Source organism: Pinus tabuliformis, chromosome 7 (genome assembly GCF_031772625.1).
Source record: "Pinus tabuliformis cultivar Carrire ecotype Pingquan chromosome 7, CPIR1, whole genome shotgun sequence".
In the NCBI taxonomy this organism is placed as follows: domain Eukaryota; kingdom Viridiplantae; phylum Streptophyta; class Pinopsida; order Pinales; family Pinaceae; genus Pinus; species Pinus tabuliformis.
In genome coordinates, this window is record NC_142293.1 from 520,668,899 (window position 1) to 520,690,561 (window position 21,663).

At 38.9% G+C, this 21,663-nt stretch overlaps 1 protein-coding gene across 1 annotated transcript in view; it reads left to right on the forward strand.

The window, feature by feature from the left end:
• The first annotated feature begins 852 nt into the window (after positions 1 to 852).
• LOC149248349 (lipid phosphate phosphatase epsilon 2, chloroplastic-like) overlaps positions 853 to 21,663 on the forward strand; it is a 65,256-nt gene continuing 44,445 nt past the window's right edge. The window contains exons 1-2 of the mRNA XM_089456032.1: positions 853 to 1,197; positions 2,706 to 2,937. Of these exons, the coding sequence (XP_089312158.1) occupies positions 868 to 1,197; positions 2,706 to 2,937 (562 nt within the window). The 5' untranslated portion in view covers positions 853 to 867. The remainder of the gene's footprint in view (positions 1,198 to 2,705; positions 2,938 to 21,663) is intronic.

The window sequence follows — 21,663 nt, forward strand, 5'->3', positions numbered from 1 at the left end:
TTTGATTTAACAACTGACCTAAAATATATTTTCATGCATATGGAAAAAAATATAAAAATAATAAATGTTAAATAAAATATATTTTCATGCATATGAAAAAAATATAAAAATAATAAATGTTAGATATGGTGGAATTTATTAACAATGTTGTTACTGCATGTTCATTAATTACCTGCTACTGGATGTTCATTTATTGCAACTGTGTAAAATGCTTAAGCAAACGCAATACTGGCTCTGCCACAGCCTTGAATGACAGAAAATAAAAGTTGACTGAATACAGTTTTGGTATAAAGCTGATCCCTTTTTTATATTAAACTAATCCCCTTTATCACTGCACTTCTATAACCATTTTGGAATTTGTTAAATATATTCAGGTGACTGTTACTGGATGTTCATTTGATTGCAACTGTTGTAAAAAGTTTAAGCAAACACAGCAGTGGCATCGCCACAGCCTTCAGTGACACAGATAATGAAATTTACTTTTATTATCTGAGAATATTTTTTTGGGATCCAGATTACTCAAAGTTAATATGCAAATATATATACCTCAACACATATATATTAAAATATCAAGTTTGTCCCCTGTATATATATCCCAACATATATATTAAAATATCAAGTTTGTCCCCTGTATATATATCCCAACATATATATTAAAATATCAAGCTTATCCCCTGCATATATCCCAAACATATATATTAAAATATTAAGCTGATTCATATATCTATATATAGATATGAGAGCTGATCTCCTTTCTCACTGCACTTGAAGTTTTATAAAAATAATCAGATTTATATAACCATTTTGGAAGTACTGCACGGAAATGCAATAAAGCCACCGGATTTAATATCTCCTAATACTTCCAAAATGGTTATATCTCTTAGTACTCTATTTCGCAAGTTATATAAATCTGTAGGGTTTGTTGCCTCACATTCAAATACAAATACAATTAGCACTGTAAAATGCTATATCAGTAACCCACTTCATCCAGTTCTTTACCGCCATAGATATTCTATCAAATATCCATCTCCTTCTGCACTGATACAGTATACTGGAGTTTGCAGAAGAAATAGCGCCACAGACAGCATGAAGGGAGAAAACTCATTCAAGGTTGCAGACGAACCTGTGACTAAATCTGGGACAGCCGATCATGAGATACCGATCTCACTGGCAGTGTTTCATTTTCTGAATGCAAAAGTTAGTGCTGCTACCACCCTTTTACATTTTTCTTACAGTTGATGAAACTGTTATTTGTAAAATATTTTAAGCTTTAGTTTTCATGTATATCATTTTCTGAATGAAAAGGTTCATGCTGCTATACCACCCTTCCACATTTTTCTTACAGTTGGTCAAATTGTTATTTGAAAAATGTTTGTAGTTTTAGTTTTCATGTATATCATTTTCTGAATGAAAAACTCAATGCTGCTACCACCCGTCTGCATTTTTTTACAGTTGTTGAAATTGTTATTTGAATAATGGTTTTAGTTGTCATGTATATCATTTTCTGAATGAAAAAGTTCATGCTGCTACCACCCTTCTGCATTTTTCTTACACTTGTTGAAATTGTTATTTGAATAATGATTTTAGTTTTAGTTGTCATGTATGTCATTTTCTGAATGAAAAAGGCAATGCTGCTACCACCCCTCTACAATTTTTTTTTTACAGTTGTCGAAATTATTATTTGAAAAATGCTTTTAGCTTTAGTTTTCATGTATATCATTTAGTTAATGAAAAAGTTAATGCTACTACCACCCTTCTACATTTTTGTTGCAGTTGGTGAAATTGTTATTTGAATAATGCTTTTAGTTTTAGTTTTGCTGTATATCATTTTTTTGAATGAAAAAGTTAACGCTGCTACCACCCTTCTGTAAGAAATGTTGCAGTTGGTGAAATTGTTATTTGAATAATGATTTTAGTTTTAGTTTTAGTTTTGCTGTATATTAATTTTTTTTAATGAAAAAGCTAATGCTGCTACCACTCTTCCGTATCCCTTTTTTTTTAACAGTTGTGAAATTGTTGTTTGAAAAATGATTTTAGTTTTCAAGTATATTAGAAAAGCCAGTTGTTTTGTTAGCTTGTTTTTTAAGATAAAAATCTAATGATTTTAGTTTGAGTGGTTTGGTGAATAATTTGTTTAACTAGATTTTAACTTGAGTGATTTGGTGAATAATTTGTTTAGCCAGTAGAATAGTTTAAGTTTATAGAAACTTAACTTACTCATTTTTGACATTTATAAAATAGTTATATTTAATATAATGTTAATAACTAATTTTTCAATATTATAGATTTCCACATATTATTATTCCTATTCTTATTTTGTTTAGTCATTCTGATTTTGCTTACCTTATATTGTGCTACTGTGCTAATACCAGTTCAGATTATTTTAATTACTGAGTTATAAGTGCGAAGAGAATCGCATTTTATTTTTTTAAATAAAGTGCTAAGAGATATTAAATCCATCTTCCTCTTACTTGCGAAATAGAGTATAAGTTTTAAATAAAAAACCTAAAAATATGATAGATTTGATTGTCTAAAAGCATCATGGATTTAAGATAAAGATAAATTTATGTTCTTTGAAAAAAAATCAGACAAAAGTTACAATCCACTCACTATTGTAAGATGCATCTATCTGCATAGTTATGTTTTTATGCAAGCCTTCGTTTTTATGTTTGCTTTTCAATAATAGCCTTCATATCTGGTTGCAGCTGAAGTTGGTTTACTTGATATTCATAGCTGGTACGATAGGTCGGAGAAACAATCCACAGGTCACTTGGGCTGTCATGGGCGTCGTCAGCAGTGCCTGCATTTCAAAAGCTTTGAAAGTCTTGCTCAACCAGAAACGCCCAAATTCAGCGCTTGGTATAAGGACAGATCCAGGGATGCCATCGTCACATGCATATATGCATTTATATACTACTGCGTACTTCACACTAGCATGTCAGTGTATTTTCTTAACCAATCTTTCTTCTATACATAGTTTCAAAAGTTCAATTGCTCAATGCAGGTGTTAAATGTATTTGGACATAAATACTTGATATCTTGCTTTTCAGTTTAACTGAACTTAGAGGATGAGTCTTAAGCAAGATGGTCTTTAGGACGGTAATTTCATTTCATAGAAAAAACAAAATTAATGTGTTTTTACTTGAATTTTTCTAGAATTAATTTAGATTCATCTTAATTTAGGATTTATTTTTCATGCCCCTATTTTGGCGGTGATTTTTCAACTTCACATAGATAGGTGCGGCACCGCTACCCAATTTCTTTTCACCAACACTCTCGAGTATGAACTACGCCTAACATTCAATATTTAGAATATTTTCTAACTTTACTACGCATTCATCATTTTTTTACGCAGCGGAAACATTCATCATTATTATTTAAAAGTATACACAACGAAATAATACTTCTTTCAAAGGGAGGGGCAACTCCCTGGTTAGAGCTTGCCCAAGTAATAACAGTGATATGATTTTTATAAGAATATACATTCTTCAACCTTTGCAAGGCAACCTCAAAATTTCACCTTTACAAATGTCAACTTCCAACTCGGCCTTCGTTCAGGTATGCCCCACCTTGGGCCACCCTTCGTTCAACCTCGCCCTAGCCCGACTCATCCTCGAGCAGGAGCGCCCTAGCTCAGGTCACCTACGCAGCGCCCAGCTTGTCGCCTCCTACCACGCCCACACTGCCCTCGCCTATCACGTTCACCATGTCAAGTTGTGTTGTGTCACCTCACCCGTGGGCAGGAGCGCCCCACGCTCACCCGTTTCACTGTTCAACTTCGCCTCATCCATTCACCTCTGCTTCGGCGCATCTGTTCACAACTCTGCCTAGTGCGTTGTTCACAACTCTACCCACTCGTTGTTCACAATCTTCACACGCTCAGTTCACAAACTTTGCCTGCTCGTCATTCATCCATCTTCATTCAGACTTCCGGGTGGGTGCACCAGTGTGCTGCAACGGCTCGCCCTATGGCTAGAGCTTGCGGCCCTTCGCTCGACTCGCCACTCGCCTTTCCACCTGCAGCTCACCCCCCCTGCCCTTTGACCTGCGTTCAGTTTTCCTATGGTTCTGTGGTTTTAGTATTTCGGCATGTGACTTGCTTTTCGAATGCCCTCCTCCATGTGTCTGCCACCAATATATATGTGTCCTCCATGGATAATGGTGGGTTGGCCTGCCCAGGCCAACCATGTAATTCAGTCATCGCACCACCGTGTTAAGTCGGCTCGCCCCAACCATACGTCGGCTCCACCAACATCTTTGGTTTTTTGACCCTCCTATAAACTCGTCGCACTTCTCCGCACTTAGCCAAATTTCTGATTCTCGGTTTTTTGACCCTCGTGCCAAAGCATCGCGACTCATGTCTCGAGCGCGTTTAACCGAACACCCAACTCGTCCCATCGTTGCAACTTCGTCGCATTTGACTCGAGCGCATTTAACCAACCGTATGACTCATCGCACACAATGACTCCTCACCTTTAACCAAGAGTCATGGCACCCACCCGTCACACATCGCAAACATCAGATGGTGGGCATGACATACTCCCCCACTTTAAACGGTTGTCGTCCTCGACAACATCAACATCCAAAAATGCCCATGCTGCCTATCTCTGCTCAAATGTCGCATAAACAACTAAGGTCTATGTTTCCATAAACAGGAAGTTTCCTCAATCATGTATCATCATCATGTGATCCACTGCATAATACTCCGTCCAACACAACATCTCAGTTGTAACCAAGACATCTATCTGACACAAACTCGGTGCACTGCATGCCCCCATGTCATCGAACTAGTTGGGTAGCTAATCCACCGTAATGCTCAACCCATGAGAATGTACCTCCCCATGCCACCGTTGGTTGTTTCTCAGCATCCTATCACAATCTCAACTCGATCAAGAATCCATCCAAGTGTAAAATAATCCATGCTCAAGTCCATGACATGTTCATTCATCCCATTTGCAACATGTTGCCCATGATGCTAATGCCAATGTGTTGTCATACAGTCGCATTCATCCAAGCATCATCAACCTGTCAAAGAAAGAAGCCTCATCTCCAAGGCCCCTTGTAAGGGTGGTGCAGTCCTCCTAGATAATCAAGGACCTGCACACACCTATCTCCAAGGTTGTCTATCTAGAAAGGAGGGCTAGGAAGTTTCCTCCCTGACTCTCATCCACCCATGTGTTTGATTGATACTATGTCCTCAAGTACTTGTGCATAGCTTCAACCTCCTCATGTGTACAACCAAGCTTCTCAAGCTTGTCTTTCGTCAACTGAAAGTCATATATGCCCATGGCATACCTGCAAAAACCCACTATGCCAGCCGGATCTCTACTTGCATAATCTTCCCCAACCACTGCCTTTAAAGAAGTATTCGAACTCCCTTCATCTGCAACTTCATGGTGAAGATCCTCCATAGAAGAAGCACCTGTCAAGTGTTTCAAGATGTGTGAAATAGTTATTCCACCTCCATCTTCCTTTCTAGCTCTCGCAACAAAGTCAACTATCTTCATTTCCTTCGTTGTTTGAGTCATACATCCAAGTCCTCTTAGCTCCACATGGTCATGCTTCACATTTGGATCTTTTGGACACAAAGTCATAGAAGCCATCCTTGGTATATACCCCAAGCAACTCCTCCTATTCATCGGAACCAACATAGTTCTTCCATCGGCTGTAATCAAGAGAATGTCTGGGTCCACCACGGGTATGGCATGTGCAACTTTCAAAAAGTCTTGCCCCAACACCATAGTATGATCATCCAAGTCAACAATCCTCAAGTCCAACTTTCCAAACCATGAACCCACTCTCACCTAAGTGTCCTTCAATACACCAGTCACAACTTTCATGGTAGAGTTCACTGCTTTGAAAGCACTCCACTCTCTTCCCACTTCAACTTTCTTCCCAAAATATTTTGTTGCTTTCTTGCTAAGGAAGCTATGAGTAGCCCCTGTGTCCACCAATGCAACAAACTTCTTGCCACATACGGTTACCTGCACAAAACTTAGCTTCAAGGCATCACCATCCTCTCTAGGCTTGATCTTGTGTCTTACTTCTGCAACCTTCTTCAATAATTCGACCTCAGAAGAGTCTTTCGACTTATTCTTCGACTTGACTTCCTTCTTAAGGTTCTTCAACTCCTTGTTCGGTTCATCTAAGCAATTCGACCTTGGTTCAACGTGAGTTCCTTCAAGCTTATCCTCCATCACTTCTTGCTTAAGTGTACCTATTACGCATACATTGACTCCTTCCAATCGAAGTGACCCAATCTTTCGAACATCTGTCTTCATGTTTCGGTGACAATCTCCAATTATGTCAATGTAATCGAGCTCATCTTTCTCTATCACAATGGGCTTTCTACCAAGAAAGTCCTTCTCAATTTCATCCTCAAGTTCCTTGACTTTTTCCTGCGCCATGGTGCTCTTCTCCCTTAGTCGAACTCGCTCATCCATGAGTTATTGGAGTCTACGATCACCCTATAGTATCTTCCCTTCATGTTCATTGAATTATGTCTTCCCATGAAGATTATTCAATTCCTTCTGCATGTCCACTATCTTGTCTCCCATATGTATCAAGAGTTCCCACTCTTGTACAAGAGTCTCATATTTTTTACGTGTTTCGTCTTTCCAATAATCAGTCTTGTCTTCAAGCTTTTGAAATACTCTTTCAACCATATTCATTTGTTCGGTAAGTCTTCAACACCTGCTTTACCTTCAACGGTCATTAGGTTCAAAAACCAAATATCAACTTCTAATACCACTTGTCATGCAAGTGTATCTTGCTTCTGTAAATCTAGTTCAACTGAATCCACCTCTGATACCAATTGTCATGCCCCTATTTTGGCGGTGATCTTTCAACCGCACATAGGCAGGTGTGGCACTATTACCCAATTTCTTTTCAACAATACTCTCGAGTACGGACTACACCTAACATTCAATACTTAGAATATTTTTCAACTTTACTAAACATTCATCATTCTTTTACACAATGAAAACATTCATCATCATTATTTAAAAGTATACACAACGGAATAATACTTCTTTCAAAGGGAGGGGCAACTCCCTAGTTAGAGCTTGCCCAAGTAATAACCATAATATGATTTTTACAAGAATATACAATGTTCAACCTTTACAAGGCAACCCTAAAATTTCACCTTTACAAATGTCAACTTCCAACTCGGCCTTCGTTCAAGCATGCCCCACCCTGGGCCGCCTTTCGTTTAGCCTCGCCCCAGCCTAACTCGTCCTCAGGCAGGAGCGCCATCACTTGGGTCGCCTATCCGGCGCCCCGCTCATCGCCTCATACCACGCTTACACTGCCCTTGCCTATCACATTCACCATGTTGAGTTGTGTCGTGTTGCCCCGCCTGTGGGCAAGAGTGCCCGATGCTCACCCATTTCACGTTCAACTTTAGCTCGTCCATTCAACTCTGCTCCAGCGCATATGTTCACAACTCTGCCCGGCGCGCTATTCACAACTCCACCCACTTGTTGTTCATAATCTTCGCCCGCTCGATTCACAAACTTTTGCCGCTCGTCGTTCACCTGTCTCCTTTTAGACTTTCGGGCGGGCACGCCCGTGTGCTACGGCAGCTCGCCCTGTGGCTAGAGCCTGCGTCCCTTCGCTCAACTCGCCACCCGCCTTGCCACCTATAGCTTGTCCGCCCACCCTTCGACCTGCGTTTGGGTTTCCTGCGGTTCTGCGGCTTTAGTGTTTCAGCCCTTGGTCCGCCTACACCTCTACCTATTCCTTATGCGCTCGTCATCCTTGCTGCCAAGTTCGCTTGGTTATGCTTGGATGTGACTTGTTTTTCGAATGCCTTCCTCCCTGCATCCACTGCCAATATATATGCATCCTCCATGGATAATGGTGGGTCGGCCTGCCCAGGCCGACCATGTAATTCAATCGTCGCACCAATGTGTTAAGTCGGCTCGCCCCAAGCATGTGTCGGCTCCACCAACCTCTTCGGTTTTTTGACCCTCCTATAAACTTGTCGCACTTCTCCACACTTAGCCAAATTTCCGATTCTCGGTTTTTGGCTCTCGCGCCAACTCGTCGCAACTCGTATCTCGAGTGTGTTTAACCAAACGCCCAACCCGTTCCATTGTCACAACTTCGTCGCCTTTGACTCGGGTGCGTTTAACTGACCACCCGACTTGTCGCACACAACAACTCGTCGCCTTTAACAGAGAGTCATGCCACCACCCATCGCACATTGCAAACGCCAGCTCATGGGCGGGACATACTTCTCCACTTTAAACGGTTGTTGTCCTTGACAACATCACCATCCATCGTCGCAAAGTGTCGTCAACTCCAACATCCAAAAATGCCCATGTTGCCCATCTCTGTTCCAATGTTGCATGAACCACCAAGGTCTATGTTTCCATAAACAGAACGTTTCCTCAATCATGTATCATCATCATGTCATCCACTGCATAATACTCCATCCAACACAACATCTCAGTTGTAACCAAGACATCTATCTGACACAAACTCGGTGCACTGCATGCCCCCATGTCATCGAACTAGTTGGGTAGCTAATCCAACTATAATGCTCAACCCATGAAAATGTACCTCCCCATGCCACCGTTGGTTGTTTCTCTGCATCCTGTCACAATCTCAACTCAATCAAGAATCCATCCAAGTGTAAAATAAGCCATGCTCAGGTCCATGACATGTCCATTCATCCCATCTGCAACATGCTTCCCATGATGCTATTGCCAATGTGTTGTCATACAGTCGCATCAATCCCAGCATCATCAACTTTTCAAAGAAAGAAGCCTCATCTCCAAGGCCCATTGTAAGGGTGGGTGCAGTCCTCCTAGATAATCAAGGACCTGCACACACCTATCTTCAAGGTTGTCTATCTAGAAAGCAGGGCCAGAAGTTTCCTCTCTGACTCTCATCTACCCATGTGTCTGATTGATATTGCATCCTCAAGTACTTGTGCATAGATTCAACCTCCTCGTGTGTACAACCAAGCTTCTCAAGCTTGTCTTTCGTCAATTGAAAATCGTATATGCCCATGGGATACCTACAAAAATCCACTATGCTAGCCAGATCTCTACTTGTATAATATTCCCCAACCATTGCCTTTAAAGAATTATTAAAACTCCTTTCATCCGCAACTTCATGGTGAAGATCCTTCATAGAAGAAGCACCTGTCAAGTGTTTCAAGATGTGTGAAATATTCATTCCACCTCCATCTTCCTTTCTAGCTCTCGCAACAAAGTCAAATATCTTCCTTTCCTTCGTTGTTTGAGTCATACATCCAAGTCCTCTTTGCTCCACATGGTCATGCTTCACATTTGGATCTTTTGGATACAAAGTCATAGAAGCCATCCTTGGTATGTACCCCAAGCAACTCCTCCTATTCATCGAAACCAACATAGTTTTTTCATCCGCTATAATCAAGAGAATGTCTTGGTCCACCACGGGTATGGCATGTGCAACTTTCAAAAAGTCTTTCCCCAGCACCATAGTATGATCATCCAAGTCAACAATCCTCAAGTCCAAATTTCCAAAACCATGAACCCACTCTCACCTGTGTGTCCTTCAATACACCAGTCACATCTTTCATAGTAGAGTTCACTGCTTTGAAAGCACTCCTCTCTTCCCACTTCAACTTTATTCCAAAAATATTTTGATGATTTCCTGCTAAGGAAGCTATGAGTAGCCCTCGTATCCACCAATGCAGCAAACTTCTTGCCACGTACGGTTACCTGCACAAAACTCAGCTTCAAGGAATCACCATCCTCTCTAGGCTTGATCTTGCGTCTTACTTCAACAACCTTCTTCAATAACTTGACCTCAGAAGAGTCTTTCGACTTATGCTTCGACCTGACTTCCTTCTTAAGGTACTTCAACTCCTTGTTCGATTCATCTAAGAAATTCGACCTTGGTTCAGCTTGAGTTCCTTCAAGCTTATCCTCCATTGCTTCTTGCTTAAGTATACCTATCAAGCATAAATTGACTCCTTCCAGTCGAAGTGACCCAATCTTCCGAACCTCTGTCTTCATGTTTTGGTGATAATCCCCAAGTTTATCAATGTAATCGAGCTCATCTTGCTCTATCACAATGGGCTTTCTACCAAGAAAGTCCTCCTCAAGTTCCTTCACTTTTTCCTGCACCATGGTGCTCTTCTCCCTTAGTCAAACTCACTCATGCATGAGTTCTTGGAATCTACGATCACGCCGTCGTATCTTCCCATCAAGTTCATTGAGTTTATCAGTCTTCCCATGAAGATTATTCAATTCCTTTCGCATGTCCACTATCTTGTCTCCCATATGTATCAAGGGTTCCCACTCTTGTATAAGAGTCTCATAGGTTTTATGTGTTTCGTCCTTCCAATAATCAGTCATGTCTTCAAGATTTTGAAATACTCTTTCAACCATATTCATATGTTCGGCAAGTCTTCAACAGCTTCTTTACCTTCAATGGTCATTAGCTTCAAAAACCCAATATCAACTTCTAATACCAATTGTCATGCAAGTGTATCTTGCTTCTATAAATCTGGTTCAACTGAATCAACCTCTGATACCAACTGTCACGCCCCTATCCTAGCGGTAATCTTTCAACCGCACATAGGCAGGTGCGACACCGCTACCCAATTTATTTTCACCAATACTCTTGAGTATGGACTATGCCTAACATTCAATACTTAGAATATTTTTCAACTTTAATAAGCATTCATCATTATTTTACACAACGGAAACATTCATCATCATTATTTAAAAGTATACACACCGGAATAATACTTTATTCAAAGGGAGGGGCAACTCCTTGGTTAGAGCTTGCCCAAGTAATAACAGTATTATGATTTTTACAAGAATATACAATGTTCAACCTTTGCAAGGCAACCCTAAAATTTCACCTTTACAAATGTCAACTTCCAACTTGGCCTTCGTTCAGGCATGCCCCACCCTGACCCACCCTTCGCTTAGCCTCACCCCGGCCTGACTCATCCTCGCGCAGGAGCACCCTCGCTCGAGTCGTCTACCCGACGCCCAACTCGTCGCCTCCTACCGCGCCCACACTGCCCTTGCCTGTCACGTTCACCGTGTCGAGTTGTGTCGTGTCACCCCACCTGTGGGCAGGAGCGCCCCATGCTCACCCGTTTCACCATTCAACTTCAGCTCATTTGTTCACCTCTGCTCTGGCGCATCTGTTCACAACTCCGCCTCACGCGCTGTTCACAGCTCTGCCCGCTCGTTGTTCACAATCTTCACCCGCGCGGTTCACAAACTTTTCCCGCTCGCCATTCACCCATCTCCATTCATACTTCCAAGTGGGCGCACTTGCGTGTTACGGTGACTCGCCCTGTGGCTAGAGCTTGTGGCCCTTCACCCGACTCGCCACCCGCCTTGCCACCTATAGCTTGTCCACCCTCCCTTTGACCTGCGTTCGGTTTTCCTGTGGTTTTGCGGCTTTGGTGTTTCGGCCCTCGGTCCACCTACACCTCTGCCTATTCATTATGTGCTCGTCCTCCTTGTTGCCAATTTTGCTTGGTTATGCTTGAATCTGACTTATTTTTTGAATGCCTTCCTCCATGCGTCCACCGCCAATATATATGCATCCTCCATGGATAATGGTGGGTCGGCTTCCCCAAGTCGACCATGTAATTTGGTCGTTGCACCACCATGTTAAGTTGGCTCTCCCCAACCATACATCGGCTCCACCAACCTCTTCAGTTTTACGACCCTCCTATAAACTCGTCACACTTATCCACACTTAGCCAAATTTCTGACTCTCGGTTTTTCGACCCTCATGCCAACATGTTGTGACTCATGTCTCGGGCGCATTTAACCGAACGCCCAACTCATCCCATCATCACAACTTCGTTGCATTTGACTGAGGCGCATTTAACGGACCGCCCAACTCGTCACACAAAATGTCTCATCGCCTTTAACCAAGAGTCATGCCACCCGCCTGTCGCACATCGCAAATGCCAGCTCGTGGGCGTGACATATCAAGTGCTAAGAGAGGTCCAATCTCTAAAGGTGCATATTTCTTTTTGACTGTAAAACTTAAGGAAAGATTTTCACCTCTAGGTATTTGATCCATTTCATGGCTTAATAGATATGAAGTTAAGATGGATCTAGGTTGGTTATATAATACTATATAATATCTATATTTGTATCTATGTGTCTCTTTCTTATTTCGTCTCTCTATCTCACCCCCCAAAAATACAAACTCTCTCTCTCTCTCTCTCTCTCTCCCTCTCTCTCCCTCTCTCCCCCCCCTTCTCTCTCTCTTCCCTCTTGCTCTCCTCTCTCCCTCACTCTCTCTCCATCTCTCCCTTGTAACTCCCTCTCTCCCTCTCTCTCCACCTTTCTCCCTCTATTTCTTTCTTCTTCCTCCCTCTCTATCCCCCACCACCTCCATCTCTGTCCTTCTCTCTCTTGAGTACTCTCTCTCTTCCTTCCTCTCTCTCCCACCTCCCTCTATCTCTCCCCCCATCACTCTCTCTCTCTCTTCCCTCCAACTCTATCACTATCTCCCTCCCTCTCTCCTTCTCTCTCCCCTCCATCTTTGTGTCTCCCTCTCTCTCTCTCTCTTCCCCTTCTCTCCCCATCTCTCTCCTCTCCCCTTCTCTCTCTTCCCTCCTCTCCTTTCTCTCTCACTCTCTCTCCATATCTTTCTTGACACTCCCTCTCTCTCTCTGTCTTTGATCTTTCCTTTCTCTCTCTCCCATCACTCTCTCTCTCTTCCCCTTCTCTCCCCATCTCTCTCCTCTCCCCTTCTCTCTCTTCCCTCCTCTCCTTTCTCTCTCACTCTCTCTTCATATCTTTCTTGACACTCCCTCTCTCTCTTTGTCTTTGATCTTTCCTCTCTCTCTCTCTCTACCCCTCCAGCTTTGTCACTATCTTCCTTCCTCTCTCTCGCCCCCTCTCAGTGCCCCCCTCTCTCACTTAAATTTGATCCTATCGTATTGTGTTTAAGAAAGTATCTAAATTAAACTAACTCAATTCGTTATAAACAATTAAACCTATATTTTGGATCAATCATGTCAAAGAAAATATAATAATGAAAAAATTTAAACAAAAATCATGTATTATCTTTCCTCTATTAATGTTAATCACTTTGTTTGCTCTCATTGCTTGGATCCTTAGTTAATATGGATCTATGTTGGTTAAAATTATTTCATTTCTAATTTTATTAAAACGTAATTTAATTTCTATGGGAATATTTTTAGTAGCCTTGAGGATAAAGGTTTTAGATATATCTCAAAACTAACTATATTCTTTTTCCTTTTAGATTCAATTAAAAAAATATATAAAAATAAGATATTTTTATTGTGAAATAAGTTATGATTTTTGGGCATGTGGCATTGATAGGCCATGGTATTGACCCATGGTATTCTAAGAAAACATATTTACAAGTTAATGATATCTATGGTAAAGTGGAGGTGAATATCCATGGTTAAAAATCTTGTCATATTGTTATAAAATATTTTGATTGTGAAATAAGTTATGATTTTTGGGGATGTAGTATTGATAAGCCATGATATTGGTCCATGGTATTATAAGAAAGTCTATTTACAAGTTAATAATATCCATGGTAAAGTGGGGGTGAATATCTATGGTTAAGAATATTTTCATATTGTTATAAAATATTTTGATTGTGAAATAAGCTATGTTTTTGGGCATGTGGTATTGACAAGCCACGGTATTGTGACAAAGCCTATTTTTTACAAGTTAATAATATCCATGGTAAAGTGGAGGTGAATATCGATGGTTAAGAATCTTGTGATATTGTTATAAAATATTTTGTTGTGAAATAAATTATGGTTTTTAGACATATGGTATTGATAAGACATGGTATTGTAACAAAACCTATTCACAAGTTAATAAAAAAATCAAAATATGAAAATTGAATTTTATTATTGTTATTACTTTAACTTTTTATTACTAATTAAACCAACATTTAAATGTTTACACTCATGCTTGATACCACTTTTAACTTTTTTTTAATATTTTAATTGAGCCGACATTTAAAATTGTTTGCATACTTACATTACACCTACACATATACCCTTATACTAGGCGAGCGCCTCTCAATCATAGCTTGGTTGAAAGTGTTCACATTTTATCTCTTTTAGACTTGATTTTACATTTTAGCAGTTACATATAAAAATGGAATTCCCAAACGTTAAGAGCTAAACTATACATATTATAGGACTCTCTAGCTATAAGACAATGTTTTTTTCCAACACTACTCGTTAGAAGCAGAAATAACAAAAAGAAGGAGAGATATTAGACTGTTCTTTATCATCCATATATGGTCATTTGTAAAAACTAAAGTGCTCAACATCCCTCTACCCGATGATCAACTAGAGCCCCCCTATCCAACACACAACCCGATTTAGATAACTAATTTGTGGTGCCATTTCTTTCCTTGTATATGTGAAGGCAAGAGAAAAAGTTAGAAGTGTACTTTATCCTCAATAAATCTTCCAATAGAGGAGAAAGAAGAATATTTATACATTGTTGCACCTTTTTTTACCCAGTTGATGACTAACATATAATCAACAAAAAATTAAAGATGGTCACATCCTTTTTCTATTGCAACGGTCATAAGAGATTTGCAGGTGCAAAATTATTTGCCCCCTCCCCAATTTCATTTGAACATGTAATGAGTACAATGAAGAAATATTTAATACAAATCCCCCACCATAGGATTGTTTACCTCCCTGTGAGGCACCATTAAAAAAAAAAAAAAACCTAAAACCTATAGCATAGAAGTGCTTGGAATCTTTGCTACTATACAACATGGTTTTTCTGAGTCTTTTTACTGTGGAAAGTGAGTAAGAATTGAGAGTCCCTATATGATCACAGGAGGAAGATATATCCTAAAAAATAGCCTTATTTCTAGCCAACCAAATACCCCAACAACTCGATAAGATTTAGTTTCCATGTTCTGTGTACAATCCCTCCATGTTTCCTCAATAGACTGGATTGTCCAATTACAAGCCTGTCCTAACACTGATCTACAAGTATTCCATACTTGAGCAGTAAAAGGACATTCCATGATCAAATTATCAGTGGTTTCTTCACTCATTTTGCACAGTGAGCACAACCCTAGTCTGATTTTATGACGTTTTTGCATGACCTCCCAAGTTGGACTTTTTTTTCCAAAATATACTACATAAAAATGGACTTTGATGGACATTTTGATTTCTGAACCACTCTACACCACCATTTTTGTTCAGCATCCCATTCTACAAAATTTAGGTGAATGTGCCCATGTTTTGGTATGTTGATCCCATAGGGAGAATGTGACCAAACCAGTTTATCATCTATGTCTATAAGTCTTACATAAGACTTTGCCAATGCTTCCAAATACCGATTCCATTCCTCATGAAAGCCTACATCTAACTCCAGTACTTCTGCCATTTTCCATCCTTGCCTCCAAAGTGTAGATTGAGCTAGGTTGTCTAAATGTGATAATCTAGAGTTCCCATTGTCACGAAGAAAATCAATTAGAGGCTATGACATTCAATGTTTTTCACCACTTCCTTGCCATGGATCAGCTCCAATTCTAACCTTATGTCAATTTCCTACTTTTCATGCCAAACCTAATCAATTAAATTGAAAGAGTTTAAAACAACTCTCCAAATAAACAGAAATATTAGCCTAAGACTTTTTTGTATGTCTAATCCATTCCTCAATAGAAATTCGTGCAATATAATTTGGTAAACCATAATAGACCAGAGACTATGTGTTGATAGTAGCCTCCATCCACATTTTTATACCTAAGCTTTTGAAAATTGAAAATTTTTATTTAGGCACCATCCTCCCAGCAATTTTGGAGTTGCAATACGATTCAATTTGATCCAAGGAAGAATACATTTCCCCTAATTTCCAACCAATAGGAACTTGAAGCAAATACATCTATCCTTTTCAAGGATTCCCTTCAAAATCCAGGTGAGTGACATCTAATAAAACAATATTGTTTCTAATACATATTTTACAAGAACTAGCCTACCCACCCTTGAAATCCACCTGAAACTCCACCCTTTTAATCACTTTTCCAGCTTGGAAATTAGCCAAAGTTAATCCTCCTTTTTGTAGGAATTTGGTTTCAGATGGAAACCCAAGTATTTTAGCCCTTCATCTAGATCTCTTGTCTCAAAAGTAAAGACATCCCTTAGGTGTTGTACCTCCAAGTCTTCCAGGTTTTGAAAAGTGATTGAATATCTTTTGTCATTGACCACCATAACAGTAGCCTTCCCAAACAGAGCTAAAATTTCAAATGATTTATTATCATCCCTTATTGATCCATTACTGAAAATAAGGATGCCATATACAAATAATAATTGTGTAACGGAAGGGAATGCTATTACTTCACCTTGAAACTTGCCTTTTGAATCTTCCAAATTTGGCTTAGTCCTTCCACCACTAACAAGAACAATAGGATAGATAGAGGACACCCTTTTCTCAAACCTCATTGGGCATGGAAGAAAGGTGAAGTTGAACCATTGATAAGTACCACAAAAGAAATTGAAAAAAGACAACTCATGGTCCAACTGATGAAGTTAGGACTAAAACCCATGCAGGTTAACCACAATTTGATGTATAACCAACCCACGTGGTCATATGCTTTAGAGATTAAAAAAAAAATTAACACGACCCCTTTTAATCTATGAATTTTAATATTGTGCAGGCCTTCTTGAGCTACTGTTATAGCTTCATGAATTTGCCTACCTTCGAAAATTCCAAACTGCTCTTTTGATATTAATTTTGCTAAGAGCGGCTTAATCCTCCTCATTATTACTTTGGCTATCACCTTCTATAAACAATTACACAAAGAGATAGAGAGAAAATCCTCAAAAGATTTGGGTTTATCCACCTTTGGAATAAGTGCTATGAAGGTTGAATTAAAAGTTGGTAGCATGTGTCCATTTGTATTGGATTCATTGACCACCTTCAAAAGGTCATTCAAAACCACCTCAAGAAAACCCATGAAAAAATCCACCCCCCATCCATCCATCCTTGGACTCTTATCCTTTTGAAATCTAGAGAGGACTGCCTCCAGTTCATCCTTAGAAACTTCCTCCATTAAGGATTTGTTTTCAGCTTCTTCCACAAAACGTGGAAAAAAATGAGCAACCCTAATGACCTCTGCAATATTAACCCCTTCATCTGCTTTAAATAGATTCTAAAAATCATTTTTCCCCATCATGGCTATCAAAATTTGAGATTTCTCCTCTTTCATGATCTGACATATTCAAAATAATATTACACATTTTTCATCCTTTTGCATGGGCTTGAAAAAATTGGGTATTCTCATCCCCACAGTCTAACTAGATAGCTCTACTTTTGAGGCACTATGATGCTTTTGATTCCATAATGGACTCCTGAACCAGCTTCCAGTTAAATTAACCCCTTTATAGTCTCTGCATATGTAAATCCTTCTTCCCTTGTGTCAGTAAGAGAAGAGAGTTCTTTCTCAACTAGAACAAGTTCTTCATCTTCCTTTGTGTTTTCCTAAATGACCAATCTGATGCTAGCTTCTTTAGATCCTTTATATTTTTTGAAATTGCCTAGTTTCGAAGTCTCCAGAAAGAGGGTCGAAGATTTTCTAATTTTATTTCATGAGCAAGAGGAAATCCTCCTCTTTCTGCCAAGAAGAGTTTAATTTAAAGGGACTAGAAAGCTTAGGGTCCAAACCTTTGATTTCTAGAATAATTGGAGAATGATCGAATTCCCCACCTGAGCTCACCCACTGTCTAGTGAGGTTGAGCATGACCAAAAAAGGCTCTGAGAGAAAAACTTGATCCATTCCTTTTGTAATTAGATATCTTCCCTTATATGACAATTTCTCCAAGTAGGTTTTATCTTAACATGCTCAACAACCATCATATTTTGTACCAGGGATTTTTGAGTGGAATAGTCTGATCAGGGATCAACCTTGGCTCTAGGCCCCTAAACCTTAGATGCTCCGAATGAGAAATCCATATCTCCACCAATAATCAAAGGTTTAGAGTATAAAAGTGATTTTTCAAAATATCTATTCCAAAACTCCTTCTGTCTACATAAGGCCCGTAAAGATTTACAAAGGTTAGAGGAGAGCCAAATGCTTCATAGAAAAACTATATACCTAATCTCAAGTCAATACTCTAAGAATTCATAAGATTTAAATTATCTTTGACATTCCACCCCATGGGGGCTTCACTCAATGAACCTTTGACATAGCACGTGAGTTCGTGGCATACTAAACAATACCCTTAATTTGACTACATATTGGAAAATACCTCTAAAAATCACTTTATTTAACCCTGTGAATACAAACCCAATACACCTTCCCAATTTAAACAAACCCCTACTTTCATTAGATATTTCATGTGTCCATTTTTCATTAACATTTTTTATACCCCTTTATATTTTTTCATTAACTTTGAGCTCCATTTTTTTACACAACATATAAAAACCCTTTACCCCTTGTTATATTCTCAATATATTATGTCATTCTTTTCGCAATATATATCCCCCAATATGAACTTACATGGTAATGTATTTCTCCCCTAGTGAATCCCCTATGTTCCACCCTAGAGCTAAACCAGAAGAACATCCATGAACATATAAAACCACAAATGTCCAACCACTCAGCAGATGTTCAAGATTTTTTTTAATAGAAACCCTATCCCACAAAGTTTCCTGAAGAAAAATGATATCGAGAGAAGGAAATTTTTTTGGAGGAACTTGCCAAACCTCGATAGTTGAATGAAAGAATTTTCATGGATTACCCCCCACTAGGGCTTGTAATTCTCTAAGTGCCCCATTTATTGATAATTATTTACCTGTTGTCATATCTTCCCTCGCCTTCTCCTTCACTTTGGAAATATGTGACTTTCTACCCTGAAATTTCCCCCCTTAGGAAGAGAGAGTAATTTTCCCTAGGCCCCGAGGAAGACTATCAAGGAGAGGAAAAACTAGTCTTGAGCATAAATTATACCAAATATCACCTCTCGATCCTCCAAACATCTCATGGATAGAGAAAAGATAGGGGATGAGAAAACCAGCTCTGCTTGAGGGCAAGAACAAGAGGCTTGAGCATAAGAAAAGGATGTGACCAAAGAGCTGACAACCATGGACTCCTCTTGAGATGATACATCTCCCCAATCCTTCCCATAACCCATAAATGAATCATCAAGTAAAAACACAGGAGGAAAGGGTGTATAAATATTAGGAGAAGTATCAACCCCTGTAGTTGTCTAACCTTCAAGGATCGAAGCTTCGATTTTGGCCTATAAATCATCCTCTGCTTGGTGAACCCATGGTTCCTCTATGCATGTATTAAACACTGAGGTGGTCTACTTGGGTTGGCTTGAATCCATGGCAAGTGGAAGCTAAGCATACAAATCTGCATAGAGTTCTATGTCCACCTTTTGTTTCTTTCCTGTCACGACATTACAAATATTTTTTTTCATAAGAAGGAAATAGTTTCGAACTAGGTGTCCATATTTGTGGCATTGCCTACATCTAAAAGACACACCTTCATAATCCAAGATTTTTATTTGTTCTCCCAGCTCTGATATCTATTGTTTCATGAAGTCCCTTCCTAAGATCCAGGTTTACTTATATGTTGAGCGATTGATTTATCCCTTGTTTCCCTCAAGGATAGATCAACCTCCAAAAAATTAGCCAAACTATTCCCCAGGTCCTGGAATACCTCTTCTTTCCACATATCTGAGGGGAGGCCTAGAAGCCTAACCCAAATGGGTGCCACATCCATCGACTCTCAACTAGCATCAAATAATGGTGTCTATAATTTAAATAATACAAAAGTGGACTTTTTGGCTCACACCGGTTTTGACAATATGAGTGCCTCTTTATGCATTTGGAAATCAATCTTAATCCACCCCTTTATTAGTAAGAAACTAGTAGGTTTGTCTTGTGCCTTTACACTTATTATTTCTTTGAGCCATACCTTTAGAAATAAAATAGAAAAATTTCAACCCCTAGCTCTTCCAATAAGGGTTTTTTCCCTTAGCTCTTCCTCCTCGTTCATTACAACGTATTTACCCAAAACATGATTTAATTTGTTGGTTTCTTGTTGTTCTTAAGAACCCTTCTTTTTTTATGATTACCCTCCTTCTCTGGATATTTTATGGAGGATGTAGAGGTTCCTTTTCTAGAGGGTCAAGACTACCCTGACAGGTTTACTACACCCACTGTTGATGTCTGGGTAGTGTGATCATCTATCCTCAAAAGAGAATTTAAGACTATTGGAAACTAATTGTAGACCCTTGTAACCGACTTGACCCTTACTTGTATCATGAAACTTATGGATTTGGTAAAAATCCTCTACATGAAGCCCAAAAAACTGTCATTTTCATTAAGAAAATTGTTATGGGAAGACAGTTAATACTCAAGAAGAAGCCAATGTAAAACCCCACAAGCCCTTGATAGTTTCATGCTCTCACTCCCGTGGATATAAGGTTTGGCAGAGTGGAAACCCCAAAAGTGGGACAAAGAACTCAACTTCTGAACCCAAACTAAAAGGTCGATCCTTTGATAGGGCTAAGGTCACTTGGGTGTCAAAATCCCAATCCATTTAACTAGGGTTTTGACCGCTACCTTTCCATGAAGCAATGAACTCAATAAAAGTACCAAAAATAGTGGTCGAAATATGGCTTACCAAATCAAAATCAACCAAAGTCCCCATACCCCATGCATCCAAAACTTCCTTCCCTATTAGATCAGTTGGAAACATGGATTACCCTACTGACAATGGGTCCATAACCAGCCATATTGTCACGAAGAATCTTGAGCTCCTCCTCTAATAGAAAACAATCATAATTTACCCTCCCGATCTACCAATTGCATTGTGACATCTCTTCATCGCCCTAGCATACAAATTCCAAAGCCTCCCAATGCCATAGCCTCAAGAAGCTCAGGTCCTAGGGAGAAACCCTAATTTCATTAACCCTAACCAGATGTTATGGTAGATCCCATGGATTCTTCTCATTCACCAAAATTTTATTGGCCATATAAGATGTATTATCATCCAAACAAGATGGTCTATGAATACTACTATTAATATTTTGGCATATTTCATGCAAGTTAAAGCTATATTTTCCACCTAATAATTATGAATAATTAAATTAAAATTATAAAAAACCTCTTCTAAAATAAACATATCTTCTCTATATAAAAAATCTATTAAATTTAATTTCAATATAGATAATTAAATATTATGATTTTATCACTAGGGAAAAAAACAAAACATTACATCATTAAAAATAAATAAAGAATTAATTCATTAAACCATATCTTTTATATATTTTAACTTACAAACTAAACCATCTTTTTTTATATATTTTAACTTACAAACTAATTAATTATCTTCCTCAAATTTATTTTTATTTATTAAAAATATCATTTCACTTTATTCTAGCGAGAGATGTGAGTTCCTACATTATCCTATCATTTCTTCTTCAATATTTTATTTCTTCCCATTATCATGTCATTGCTTTCTCAATGTTTTATTTCATTATTTAGATATGTGTTATCGTTGATGTAGTGACATTGTTTGGATATTAAGAAAATGGTTAATTGTTTAGTAAGGTTAAAGATTCATTGGTTACATTATTATTATGTGTGATTTTTTTGGTTGTTAGGTAATTAATATTGGTTTTGAACTAGGTAAAAGGATATAGTAAATATA